The following is a 13,516-nucleotide window of genomic DNA, read 5'->3' on the forward strand; positions in this document are numbered from 1 at the left end:
TTTATTTTAGATTGTTGTTTAAAATCGGTTTGAGCACATTTTCCTCTTTTTACACACAATGAATTCATTGAAGATTAATGAAAACATTCCTTAGTCATAGCGATCATTTTCAAGCATCACTTTCTTAACGTTAACTCCTCACCCACTTTTTCGCATTTCTGTAAAACAACTAAAATACAGGAAAAATGAACTGGAAACAAATGGAAATATTTCACACCATAAACAGATTTTATTTTATTTATTTTATAACACATTAATCTTAAAGTAAAAATGACACCATAAACTTTGTTCACCTGGATTTTTTTAGTTATTTGACTACTGGTGCATTAACCTGACAAACACCTGATAAACCTCCTATGAGAGGAAAAAGAGAGAGAGGAGAACAGGGAGGATGACTCCAGCGGCTGGACCGATGCTGGATGAGCTCGAGTAGGAGACGAACCCTGGTTGGTTAGTGGTGATCTGGCTTCTGATCCAGTGCTCAAACTGGGACACACGGGCGTAGACTCCTGGGAAACCGGCCTCAGCACAGCCTTTTCCAAAACTCACCACTCCACCCTGGATCCACCTGGTGTCATCTTTAGCCACCATGGGGCCGCCTGAATCCCCCTGCACAGGCCAGACAAGACAGTTAATGTAGGAATTCATTGAAAATCACTAAAGTCAGTGGAAGAAGTATTCCGATCCATTTCTCAAGTAAAAGTGATAATACCACAGAGTAAAAATACCAGACAAAGTAAATCACTGAAGGCTGTAAAGTGGAGAATATAACTGTATCACTGTATCGGTTGCTGGACGAGTGTTTTGCAGACAGACTCACCTGGCAGGAGTCCTTCCCTCCCTCAGGCACAGCAGCACAGAGCATGTTGTCTGTGATCACACTGTAGACCTTGTTGCACTGACTGTTGGACACGACGGGAACACTCACTTGCTGCAGCATCTGATTTGAAGGAAGGGGAACTGACAAAGAGAAGAGACATTAGTATTTACAGAACTGATAGTTCAAGGCCTGAACGCCCTTAAATCTTAAAAAGAAAGTGCTACCTCACATTTGGGGAGATATGTTTGTCTGTATCATACCCAGATCAGAATACAAGATGGACATCAGTCAACAAATCCCACTGAATGTCAAAAACTAACACTGGATGTACTTACTGTATTTTATACCCTGAACAAGGTGCGATCAAAAAGTTCTGAGACTGTTCCTGTAGCAAATGAATGGAGAGCAGTATGGTAATGTGAATGCTGCAGGTGCGAGCGATAACTTCAACATCTGGACATATGTTGTTCGTGTTTTGTGACGACTTGAAGGTGAATATTTACGATTCATTCCAGGCTCCTGACCCCCAAACAGTAGCACAGTTTCGAAAGCCTTGGAGGATCTCCATCAACAGGTCCGGGATGACCCTAACTCATGATGAAGGGTTCTCAACAGTGACTGAGAGTTTGGTCTATAGCTACGAAGTAGAGAGCAAACAGCAGCATGCTCATTGTTTGACATTCACAGGGTTGCGCACCATGAATTCATTCTGGGTCGACACCAATGACCTGAACTGTGGTGCGATGGTAACTGGGTGCTTCATCATGACAACACATTTGTGTTTTAGGCCGCACCAACACAATCATCGCTCCCCACTGCGACTCCTTCCTCTTCCCCAACATTATGTTTAAGCTGAAGGGTCGCCATTTTGACAAAGTGGAGGAGATCCAGCACGAGTCGCAGATGGTCTTTGACGCTCTTAGAGAACAGAACGACTTTGAAGGGGCAGGTACAGTTTTTCTTGTTATTGGCTCAGTCTCAGAACTTTCTGATTGCATCTATACTGCAGAGAGTTCACTCCAACTCATTAAATTAAGTTTCTAAAAAAACATCATCAGCATATTATCAGTTATTATCACCAGTGTAGATTCTTTCAGATTGAAGACTCGCTCTGTTTCGTAGATTAAAGAGAATAATCCTGTTTAAGTTGTGGTTGTTTAAAACAGTGCAGACCACGAAGAAGATTAGTTGTGAATTCAGTTCTTCCTCATTCTGTCATTGTTAACACTGATTGGATAATAATATTAATACTTACTGCCACTCATGATGTGTCCCCAGCCGGTGATCCAGCACGTCGTCCCTTCCTTGTAGATGCTGTCGGCCGCTGCCAGACACACGGGTCTGGTGTAGTTGTTGAACTGAACTGGTGAGGACAGTTTCAACAAGGCTATGTCGTAATCGAATCCTGTGTTGAAGTAGAGCGGATGCTTGATGATCTGCGTCACTGTCCGGGACTGCTCGTTACGATTCAGGCCTTCTTGTCTCTCACGTCCGAGGTGAACCATCAAACCAGAAGTGGTGATACTGAGAAAAGCAACATGATGACGTGTGAGTGATGTAAACAGCAACAGATCTGCTGATATTTAGAAATCTGATTCATTCTTTCTTTATTATTATTATTATTTTATTTATTGTCTCACAGTTTTATTGGCGTTCATTCACTGTAAAACATCATTCAGTAGAATCAACTTATCTCTTCTCACAAACTAATGTAATTACTGTGTATATTTTATTCACTCAACTTAAAGGTTTGTTTATCCCTACCCTCAGACCCACAGGAGTGTCCCAGAATTCAGTAACCTTCCTCATGGTTCACATTGTTTTAATGAATATGTAGAGAAACAATCAAGTTTGAACAATCATGTTTATAAGGTCTGAAGTCTGAAAATGAGAAACAGACATCTGAAGTCGAATCAAATCAAAACTTCAACATTTACATTAAGTTAATGTCACGAAAGTCCTGTGTGATGTTTTACACCGTGATGGAAACTTTTTGTCTTTAATACATGTCAAAGTAAGTTGTGGTTGTTTCTTCCTATAGATATGAAAACAAACACTACATGTTTTCCTTGAATTATTTCTGGTACAAAGTTCTTCGTGTCAAATAAAGACTTTTCAATCAGAGAAAATGTAAATGTAACATAAATCTGTAAAGACTCAGTGTGACTGAACAGTCGATACAACATTTAATCCGTTTATTGAACTGGTTTTGATAGTTTTGATGGTTTTGATGGACTGAGGTGTGAGGGATGTCAGAGCTCACCTGGGGAAACAGTGAGCGGCCGTCAGGACCCACTGGTTGTTGATGAGGGAGCCTCCACAGAAAAGTCTGCCGTTCCTGTTCAGACTGGCCTGCCAGGGCCACGCCCCGGGAGCAGCATCCTCACCCCCGACGATCTTTGTGTTGAGCGGTGCGATGCCACAAACTGAAGGGAAACGGTGAACAAGTTCATCTGCTGTTTTAACTTAAGTTAAAGTAACTCAGCGTCAACTTTTGCTGTTTGTCCTGTAGATGCAACGAGTACAGGACAGGAGCACAGTCCTTCAGCATCACCTGTATGACTCAGGTGTTTTACTCTAGGAGGAGCAGGAAGTGCAGCCTCCGCCTTTTTATCAGCAAAAAGAAAGATTCCTGGGAGGTTTGAGCTTAATGGAACTTAAACTGATGAGTTCAGCGAATGGATATCAGACCTGATTACAACCGCACCTACAACCTCACCTGTACAGATGATAACTTATCTACTTAAAGGCAAACAATCAGTGTATGAAAGATTCTGAGAGAGTTTTATACAATTTATTTCATTATTATTTATCATTGAAAGCAATTTCTTACTTCATAACTCTATACACAAGATTTTCTTACCAAGAATGAAAATGGGGCGTGGAGCAGTAATTAGTGATTCATGAGGCATCATATTTTTACTTACTCTTAATTTCTATTTCTATTTCTTTTATGCATATATGTTTCTTTCTTTTTCTATATTCAGTTTGAGGCTGTTCGCTGAGTGTTTTCTGTGGTTGAAATGAAACAAAAATATTGTCGGGAAAAAACACTGATGAGTTAAAAAAAAAAAAACACGTTTGTCACCTGAACTGATGATTATTGATTCTGAAAGTGATAATTTTAATAATAAACACAAGTGCCAAAACAATCCCTACTAATGTTCTTTATTCTAAAGAAAAGAGGTTGTAGTTTTTAACAGTGTGAAAAGTCAAATCAACACAAAGGACACAAAATGCTGCACTGTGACTACAAAAAGACAGAAAACTCCTCCACAGAGAAGAACAGGATTGATGTTGACAGTCCAACGGTTGTTTGAAAAGAATGAGAAGAAAACTCACCGTCTAACTGGGCGTTGTTTCCTGTGGGAGACACAGTAAAAAAGACATTTAGTCACTGAGTTAATACAAACTGACAGGTTATTTAGAGTTTGACCTGCGCCTCAGAGAGAACCTGTAACTTCACTTTATAGTTATATTTCAGCACTAAGACGGTGTTTGAACATGTGTCGAATTGTTTTATTTTTCATATCAGCTGAATTCTGTGCAACGCTAACAGCTCACATGACAGAACTGTGACTGGATGTTTCTTTGCCAAATTTCACCTGGAATCAGTCACTGCCACTTTGACCTCAAATATTTTAATTACACAAGCCTGTAGAGTTTCATGCTGAGAGGAATTATCTTCATATACAACTGAACTGCAGCTGAACTGGAAAAATATTCTGTAGGAAACGTCCCTGCCACCGGACACAAAACCAGAACCACCATCTCTCCTGTCCCTAACCACAGACAGGACTCTGGATGTGGACCTGGTCTTGGCTCTGACAGTCATTTTAAACACCTGGCCTCCACCCCAACCACTTCCTGGTGCTGCCACTGATAACTCCAATAACAGAAGAGCTTTGAGCATAATCCAGCCAGAGATTACATCCTTCACCAATAATACACCAATAAACTTCAGTTTACCTTTATACACCAATAAACTTCAGTTTATTGGTGTATAAAGGTAATTCCTGGCAGACAGGACAGTGCATGTCAAAAAAACATGACATAACATGTTAATCATTGAGCGTCAGAGGAGCTGGAGAACTTTGGACAGAGCCAGGCTAACAGTTTCCCTTTGGTTCTAGTCTTTATGCTAAGCTAAGCTAACCAGGTGTTGGCAGTAGCTTCATGTTTTCAGATGGATCAAACATCTCTCTCTCTGCAAGAAAACAAATCAGATATTTTACAAACTATCCCTTTAAAACTGAGGCTGTTCATTATTTATGATCCTGTTTGGATCCTGGTCTGGTTTTCACATCATCAGTCCAGACCTGAACACCTTCACAGCTGACGTGACAGTGTGAGCCCCTTCAGAAGACTTCAGATCATTTTACTGAAGTAAATGTAACATAAAAACACTCAGGGTGGTTTCATTCATTAGTTCACCAGAGAAATTAGACTTTTCTTCCATTAAAGTGAGTTTTTACTTTTATTCTAATGTTCAATTATAAACCAGTTTGTGTGATTCAAAACAGTGAATAATAAATACAAATACATTTCCTCTCAATAGGAAGTTACTCTGAAACAGAAAAGTCCATTTGTTCCAAACACAAAACAAAGACTTCTTACAGAATCTAACAGAACTCACCTGTAACTGTGAAGGCCGACAGCACGACAGCACAGACCAACAGCTTCACCTCCATGCTGTGATATTCAGACTGAGTGTGGTGATGGACAGGGGAGTAAAGAAGAAGAAGGTGTGTCAGTCTGAAGAGACTCAGGGTTTTTATACCTGCACTCACCTGAACCTGGTCTGAGAGAGGGACGGACGTTCATCGACCAATGAGACACAAAACCACCTGAGACAAAGACGCAAAAACATCTACGAAAAGAAATACTGATCATTTTCTAGACTGAAATATGTGATGTTAAAATAACTGTGGACTAATGAATCCATCTGAATGATTCATATCAGAGAGTGTATATTAAATATTCCTTATCTCTGGTCAGTGTTTGTGTATAACTTTAATGTAGAATAATAGAATCATTTCTGTGAAGGTCAGATCTGTCTGGAGTCAGTGTTGAAACTGTAAGAGGCTGTAAAGTTAAAGGACAAAGACGTGATAATGTTCCACGGCCCTGACGAAGCAGCTGACAGCACACAGGTGTGGCTCATAGTATTTACTGGTAAAGACTGTGTGACTGTAAATCAATAACCTGTAACAGTAATAAGAATGAATGAATGGATTTTCTGGGACACACAACATTTAAATAACTTCCAGTGACTGATTTCTCACAAAGTTTGATCGTCCTCAGTCGGAGCTCAGGCTCGTCTTTTTCAGGGGTCAGAGGTCAAGGGTTTCTTTATTAGCCCTGACTGGAAATTAGCACAATCAGCAGAAACCATAAAACCATCAAACACACACTGATATTTTTATCTACAGGACTTGAATCAGTCTGAATTCTTGACTCCACAGAGTCACGTTTGTTTAGCTTATTATGAATTTTGATTTACGACACTACAGGACGCACCCCTGACATGATGGAGAAAAGGAGCGTACGACAGGTCTCCACCTTCTACACACTGTGACCCTCCAGATAAATACTGTGTGAGGCTGATACAGGAAAAATCTAAACCATGTGTCAGGAACGTTTCAGGACCTTGCTCTCATTAACACGGACACATGTTCAGCTCAAGAACCCAACCCTGAAGTTAGCATCAGAAAATAAACTGAGCAACTACAGTTTCTGATCCTTCAATAAACCAACCACACCACGGTCACATGACGTCAACGTCTCCACCACTAAGCTTCCAACTGGTCATTTCATTTAGCTCTGAGCTCTTCTACAAAAGCCTTTCTTCTTAGAAAGTTAGTGAGAGTTTGAAAGAGCGTGAGTAGAAACACAACGAGGCTGTAAAGGTGGACTGGTGAGTAGATGGGTTTTCATGTTAACGTCCCCGACAACCTCTGTAGTCTCATTTAGACACTCGTTAGCAACCGCCTTTTTTAAGACACGTAAAAGCTTCAAACATCAGGAGTGGGGGATTTACTGACCCATTTTATGTCGGAGAATAAAACCTGAAAATGTCTTGAGCTTGTGTTAAAACCACAGACCTTATTTCAGACATTTAACCAGAAACACACTGACTTTGAGACGAGGGAACAGGAAGCGCTAACATGCTAACATGCTAACTTACTTCCTGGTTTCAGGATCAGAGGGAGGGAAACTAAACCTGTTTTCAACCACGATGTCAAGAAAAATTAGGAAGATAAAAAATACCACACCATATAACGTTCACATGAAGATGCATTTTAGACAAATGATTCCAGCAGATAATTCCAACTTGACCCAGGACCTGGAAGAACCCCGCTAACATCAGCTAAGACAACATCTCCACCTTGATAAATAATTACCTGAAGATGTCGACGAGACCTCACCTCTTACCTCGTACATTGATCAGCGTTTAGATAAACATTACATTACACTGCATTTCAAACACTGAGTCACTGTGACTCTGACCCTGATCAGTGTGAGGAGGAAAATCTGGATCCAGATGTTGGATGTTTTCTTGGAGGGTATCTCTGGATTTACCTCTTAAAGACACTCGTCAGTATCTGACTGACAGCTCGTCCCTGAAGCAAAAAACAGAGGAAACAATACAGTTTAAATTCAACAGAACAACAAACCAAAATATCTTCAGTGTCAGTTCGACGTTCACTCACCAGACGTCATCATCTCTGTACCTGCAGAGCCGATTTTAATCTTTTCCTCTGTATAAACCTTTTTCATTTGAAGCTGTCTGAACGTCCATTGGTGTAAACAGGAGCTGCTAATAGCACATTCAGCTCCACTCATTTGCCAAAATGTGAACAAATACAGGCTAAAACAAAGAAAACAGGGCGTCCATTTTGTGTCTAATTCACCTTTCACTAACCCTAAAACTGCCAGGCATCAGTGGAGTAAACTGTAACTAATGTGAGTATTATTACTTAGTCCTCTGAATCTCAGGGAGAAGTCACGTTTCATTTCTAATGTCAGAGAACTGCAGATTATTAGAAACATCATCAATGTTATAGAATCACGTCACAGAAACATTCAGTCAGTGGATTTAAATTTCATTTAATACCAAAATGTTTCCCTTTAAATCACAGCTATGAAACATGGTTCAAATCAAACAGGTGAAGAAAACCTGTGAATCATTTATTCAACGTTCAGCTCAGAGTGAAACGAGTCAGATTCAGGACCAGATCCAAACACAGGTCTGTCCTGAGGGTGGTCTACCTGCAGGTTTATCCTCTGTACGGTGGCCTGTACAGGACATCTGACACACTCTGATTCAGTGGATTTAATGAGGCTTTTTTGATAATTACAGACAGAGAAAGTGTAAAAGTGGTGAAAACGTCTGTTTACAGAGTGATCGACTTTAAGTAGAAAATACAAAAGACTGATGTGAATAAATGATGAAGCAGAAAACAGAGAACTGTCTGAACCTGATGCATCTGTAACGTCCACACTGAGCTGGACAGACTTAACACTCACACATGGATCTCGTCTTTTACATTTGTCCTTCATTTCAGTCACTTTAAATTTTCTTCTCTCTGTTGATCAAAAAACATTAAATGAAAGTCAAACAGGAAACTGTTGGACCACAGCAGACATCATTATCTGGAGATAACCGAATGAATTCATCTCATTATGTCAAGAACAAAGGCAGATTTCTCTAACCAGATAAATTACCTGTGGTCCCACTGCTCTGCTGGAGCGGGAACTTGAACTGACTCAACTTTCAGCCTGAACTGAACATAAACTGAACTTATTGACACAGAGCTGAGGCAGGATTTGACCTCTGACCTCTCAGTGTTAACGATTGATCCTGTGAGTGCAGGAGGAGGATGTGCAGCAGCAGACGAAGCCTCTGCTGTGTCTCTGATGAATTAAAACATTCAACAGATCCGTGTCTCTGTGGGAAACAGCGTCCCCTGAAGGCACCATCAGCACGGCCGCTCCTTCTTCTTCTATGGTCCTTTTCTCCAAACCTCCTCTCCAGAGATGTAGGTGGCTTTGACATCGAGGGCGTCGTCGAGCAAAACGAGGTCTGCAAAACACGAGTGTGTGTGTGTGTGTGTGTGTGTGTGTTAACTCAGCAGAAGTGAAAAGGTTTGGTTTTTTGGTTTGTTTGGTCTGAGCTGATGCAGCAGACCCTGACCTGCGTCTGAGCCGTAGTCCAGGTTTCCTTTCCTGTGGCCGAGGCCCAGAAGCTGAGCCGGGTGGAGCGAGGCGGCTTCCAGAGCTTCCTCCACGCTGCAGCCTGTCGTCACACACAGTAACAAGGTGATGAGCTAAAGATGGAGGAGCTGAACACAGGGACCTCCTCCTCATGAACTCATAGAGAAGAATCCACAGCAGAGACAAATCAACTCTGATCAGAGCTCCAAACCACACTCATCAACAGTTCTGTTTTTAAGTCCTCGAACACAACACAAAGTATAAAAGTTTGAAACTCTGCAGGTGAACCTGAACTCACCTGAAGCCTGTTTGAAGTGTCGCACACACATATCCATGGTGGCTATGCTGCCGCTCAGAGTCTTAGTGCCTGAAAGACAGAGTGAAATGATAACAGAGTTCACAACAATCATCAGGATCAGAGCTGGTCCAGGTCTCTAAAGGAGACACTGGAGCTTCCTTTACCAAGTTTAGCAAAACTGTACCAAGTTGAATAAAGAAAGCGTCAGTGTCAGATTCTTTTCTCCTGATTCCCTAACAATCCTCCTTCACCTCATCAGGTCGAGACTGTCTCTGATCATGAGTCCGTCTCCTTCCTCAGGTCGGATATTTAAACGCTGTTTCACTGCTGAAAGATCGTTCGTTATTGTCGATTAGAAAACCAAAGAGAAAGTCAGACCTGCCACGTAAGCGTGGAGACCCTGGATCTCGATGACCTGCTGACCCAGAGTGTGACGACCGGGAGGAAGACCCATCGCTGCGATCGCATCCGTCACCAGCACCAAACCTGAAAACACAGACGACCAGCAGGTGACAAACACCAAACTCTGTTTCTGCTCTGTTTCCTGGATCAGAGACCAACTCTGGTCTTTAACTGATCTACAGTCCAGCTTCAGTCTGAACTCTGGGTCTGAGTCCTGCAGTGTACGCTGCTGACTGTCACTCAGAGAAACGACAGGTGTTCAGGCTCGTCCTGAGTCCTGACTGTCTTTGTCTGCAGGTTTCATTTCTCCTGCTGTCTGGGTTCAGTAGAACCTGATCCGTATAAGAACTGAATGATGTCCTGAACGGTGCACCTGGGCTGTGAGTGTCTGACCTGAGGGGTGAGCTCTGTGGGCGATGCGCAGAGCTGCAGGGTTGGTGTGGATCCCGTCAGCGATCATCCCGTAGTAGACGGTCCTCCCTGCAGGGACCTGATCACTGGTCAGCAGACCCACTATGCCAGGGTCCCGGTGGTGGAACTGGATCAGAACACAGCAAAGACAAAAGCCTCAGCATCACATTAATCAGACTGAACCTCATCAGGTCTCTGCAGAGCCCGGCTGGGTCCAGGGTTCAGCGAGGAGGCCGAGGACTCACAGGCAGCATGGCGTTGAAGAGGTGAGTGATGAAGGAGGCTCCGGTCTGAACGGCGTCCTCGGCCTGAGACAGGTTGGCCACTGAGTGACCTGCAGGAGGAGACAGGAGGCGGAGCATGAGACCGAACTGAGATATGACCGGGACCAGGACCAGGACCAGGACTCACCTAACGACACAGGTGATGCTCCTCTGACAGAGCTCCCTCACCACCGATTGGCTGCCGGACCAGCTCGGGAGCCAGCGTCACCATGGCGACGTTGTCCAGGCTGCCGTAGACCTCAATCAGGTCCTCGACCCCCCCGCACCGAAAGGTCCGCAGATACTGCTCCGGGTGAGCTCCCTTCTTCTCCAGGCTGATGAACGGACCCTCCAGGTGAAAACCTGACGAGACGACGAAACTTTATTCACAACGAGTTCAGGAAACGACTGAAGCTCGTCCTCAGGTGGAGGTCTGACACATCTGTTCTCACCAAGAACTCCTGCTCCATGTGGTCCTCCACCGTGAACTTTGACCTGAGGCAACACCTGGAACACACGTTGATATCATCAGAATCAGATTCTCTACAGGACCCTGAGTCCAGGCTGCAGGAGGATCAGAGCGAAGCTTGTGATAAACACCTTGTGATAAACAGCAGGAGGAGACGTGACCAGAGTGGGACAGAAGGACGTGACGCCGTGCTCCAGGATCTTTTTAGCCACAAAAGAAACTCCAGCGCTGACGTCGTCCGAGGCCTGAGAGAAGTCGATGCCGAATCCTCCTGGAGGGAGAAGACAGAGCAGACAGCAAACAAACAGTCAGCCTTTCCTCACTGCTGCTATTTACATCTATTCCACTGAGTGGACTGATTAATTAAGAATCCAACTAGCAGAGTAATCAGCTCCTGAAGGACCCTGAATGCAGCACGATGGACTCAGACGAGCTGCAGAAAGTCTACTTATCAGGATGCTGAGCTGTGCACGCTGTGTGTGTGTGTGTGTGTGTGTGTGTGTGTGTACCATTGATCTGGACGTCTATAAAGCCCGGCGCGATGATGCTGCCTTCACAGTCCACACGTTTGTCGGCGTAGCCCTGCTCATCAAAGAACAACTTCTCTGGATCTAAAATCCTCCCTTCACGCACCCACAGGTCCTCTCTGCACACACACACACACACACACACACACAGAGTCAGCTGTGTGTGTAACCCTGTGTTGTGTGTGTGTTGTGAGGCCTGTGTGTGTCGTACCTCTGCAGCCTGTGGTCTCTCAGGATCCTGCAGTTGATGAACTGAGTGATGGGAGCGTCGGACACTGATCTGTTGGACGGCATGTTTCTGTTTCAGTGGAGACGAAGCCGCTCATCCGTCCGCTCGGCTTCAGACGACTGAAGAACAACACAACCGATCAAACAAAACAAATCCCTGTTTTTCTCTATGGAGTCTGGTAGAGATATAGAGATGTGTCTAGTTCTTTTTTATCTTTTTAGATCCAGATTCTTGAAAAACTCTCTCAAAGAAATTTTACTTTTTTCACATGAATTCATCACAACTGTTTTCTTTTAGTTCTTCTAAATGAACTTCAAACTGATTCTGAAGCTCAGGCTGCAGATAAACTCACTGATGCTCTACTTTCCTTTTCTTCAGTTTCCACTGAAATGAAGCCTCCAGGATTAAATCATATCTGATGCCTTATCACAGAAGGTGCAGCAGCACTTTGACCTCTGATCTTCTTCATACTCTCAGAGTGTTTTTCAATAGTGTTGTAATAAGTAGACCGAGTATTAATCTCCCCAGTCATCGGCTGAGACATTCTGTGCGCTGACACTAACACTGTTACTGTGTTTAGGAAACTTACTTTGTGCTCTGCGCAAAAATGCACAACACCAAACTCCATCCACAAAATGGCCAATTTAAGACGCCCTTCGCTATGACCTAATTTAAGTACACAGAAAGAGTAAACAGGAAGAACCCTGAGCACGAACAGAACCCAGCTGACAACTCGGCACACATTAAATACACAATACTCCACTTCATTCTTTAAAATGTAAACGTATTTAACCGTCAACACGGCGCTGCCCTCCGCCAAAATACAGGCGCAAGCTACGTTAAAACGCTACATTTTCTAACCGAGTTCGGCAACTGTACATTCCGTGTTTACTGCAGCTGTTGTTGAACTATTCCGCCATTAACCGACAAAAAGTGAGTAAAGCCGTGTTGTTCGGTGATAATGTAGTAAAGTAGTGTCGGTACCTGCTCCAGAGAGAGTTCAGCTGAGTCTGTGGAAAAGAAACAGAGGAAGCGGATGAAGTCATGTGACAGAGCGGAGCTGCAGGTCAGCTGACCACAACAGAAAAATAACTGTACTGTCTGCAGCAATGAGAGGTGGAAGGTAACGAAATATTCATGTACTTAATTTACTCGAGTATTCTCCAACTTTACTTTTACTGCTCTACATCTTATTAACAGTTTCCTCATCAATATAAAAATCAGATCATAAAAGCAGTAAAATGTGACCTTTTCATAGGAGACAGGACATTTACTTTATGAAGTCACTTCCACATTTGTCCAGTAGATGGAGCTGAAACACGACATTTGACTTTTCTCTGCTGAAAATGCTGGAAATGAATCAGCATCATGTTCTCACTGTGTTTTCTATCAGAGCTGTAAAGTATTACAATCCTGTGTACTACATAAATATAAAAATAGAATATACAAACTAAGAGTAAAGGATGAGGAACAGTTCTGCAGTAAAAGGATCTGTACAATATTTAAATCCAGTTCATGTGTAACTTTAAAGCCGAGCTTCACTGTGGTGTCGAACGCAGTACTTTTACTTTGTTTGTAATGGAGTATTTTTACCTCAGCACAGTAATACTTCCTCCACCTTGTCTCACCTGTGAGGTAAAAACCTCACTGAGCCGATCTCCACACCACCAAACTCCGTCTCCACCCCCCCCGACCCCCCCGCTCCAGGCAGAGCAGCAGCCCCCTCCCCATTCCTGAAAGTCAACAATAAACCACGTTTCCAGTAAGCCAGATACCTCCCCAAGTCCTGCTCATCCCCATGGAGACCACTACGAGGGCCTGCAGGCCTGGGTCCTCCGGCCAAACCAGGCCACCCATGAGGAGAGAGAGATATTTTATTT

The 13,516-nt window shown here is 43.3% G+C and overlaps 2 protein-coding genes across 3 annotated transcripts in view; both read right to left on the reverse strand.

Moving 5' to 3' along the window:
* The window catches only part of LOC108878079 (prostasin), a 38,476-nt gene extending 32,876 nt beyond the window's left edge, over nt 1–5,600 (reverse strand). Inside the window, exons 1-6 of one of the 2 annotated variants that reach the window (XM_018668382.2) lie at nt 5,457–5,600; nt 4,163–4,183; nt 3,084–3,246; nt 2,076–2,344; nt 821–960; nt 210–609 (exon numbers count right to left, since the gene is read on the reverse strand). In XM_018668382.2, the coding sequence (XP_018523898.1) occupies nt 355–609; nt 821–960; nt 2,076–2,344; nt 3,084–3,246; nt 4,163–4,183; nt 5,457–5,511 (903 nt within the window). In that variant the 5' untranslated portion in view covers nt 5,512–5,600 and the 3' untranslated portion in view covers nt 210–354. Of the gene's footprint in view, nt 1–209; nt 610–820; nt 961–2,075; nt 2,345–3,083; nt 3,247–4,162; nt 4,184–5,456 lie in introns of those variants that run through there. The other variant, XM_051073784.1, reaches the window with a different exon arrangement.
* Nucleotides 5,601–7,914: 2,314 nt separating this feature from the next.
* amdhd2 (amidohydrolase domain containing 2) lies at nt 7,915–12,726 on the reverse strand. The gene is made up of 13 exons (XM_051073966.1): nt 12,621–12,726; nt 11,619–11,755; nt 11,390–11,526; nt 11,012–11,151; nt 10,864–10,918; nt 10,604–10,774; nt 10,550–10,554; nt 10,394–10,519; nt 10,131–10,275; nt 9,714–9,821; nt 9,336–9,404; nt 9,018–9,119; nt 7,915–8,906 (listed from the first exon to the last, which is right to left on the reverse strand). Exons 2-13 carry the CDS (start codon nt 11,699–11,701, stop codon nt 8,827–8,829), a joined length of 1,221 nt encoding a protein of 406 aa, XP_050929923.1. The 5' UTR covers nt 11,702–11,755; nt 12,621–12,726; the 3' UTR covers nt 7,915–8,826.
* Between the last annotated feature and the right edge of the window lie 790 nt (nt 12,727–13,516).

The sequence above is a fragment of the Lates calcarifer genome, linkage group LG11 (genome assembly GCF_001640805.2).
Source record: "Lates calcarifer isolate ASB-BC8 linkage group LG11, TLL_Latcal_v3, whole genome shotgun sequence".
Classification (NCBI taxonomy): Eukaryota; Metazoa; Chordata; class Actinopteri; family Centropomidae; genus Lates; species Lates calcarifer.

What these genes read in the sequence shown, in the direction of transcription:
- amdhd2 (XM_051073966.1), bottom strand. Translation starts at nt 11,701, where the DNA reads ATGCCGTCCAACAGATCAGTGTCCGACGCTCCCATCACTCAGTTCATC. An exon ending in TATAGACGTCCAGATCAATG is followed by an intron (nt 11,152 to 11,389) that starts GTACACACACAC and finishes TTCTCCCTCCAG; the next exon opens with GAGGATTCGGCATCGACTTC. An exon ending in ACACTTCAAACAGGCTTCAG is followed by an intron (nt 9,120 to 9,335) that starts GTGAGTTCAGGT and finishes GTGTGACGACAG; the next exon opens with GCTGCAGCGTGGAGGAAGCT.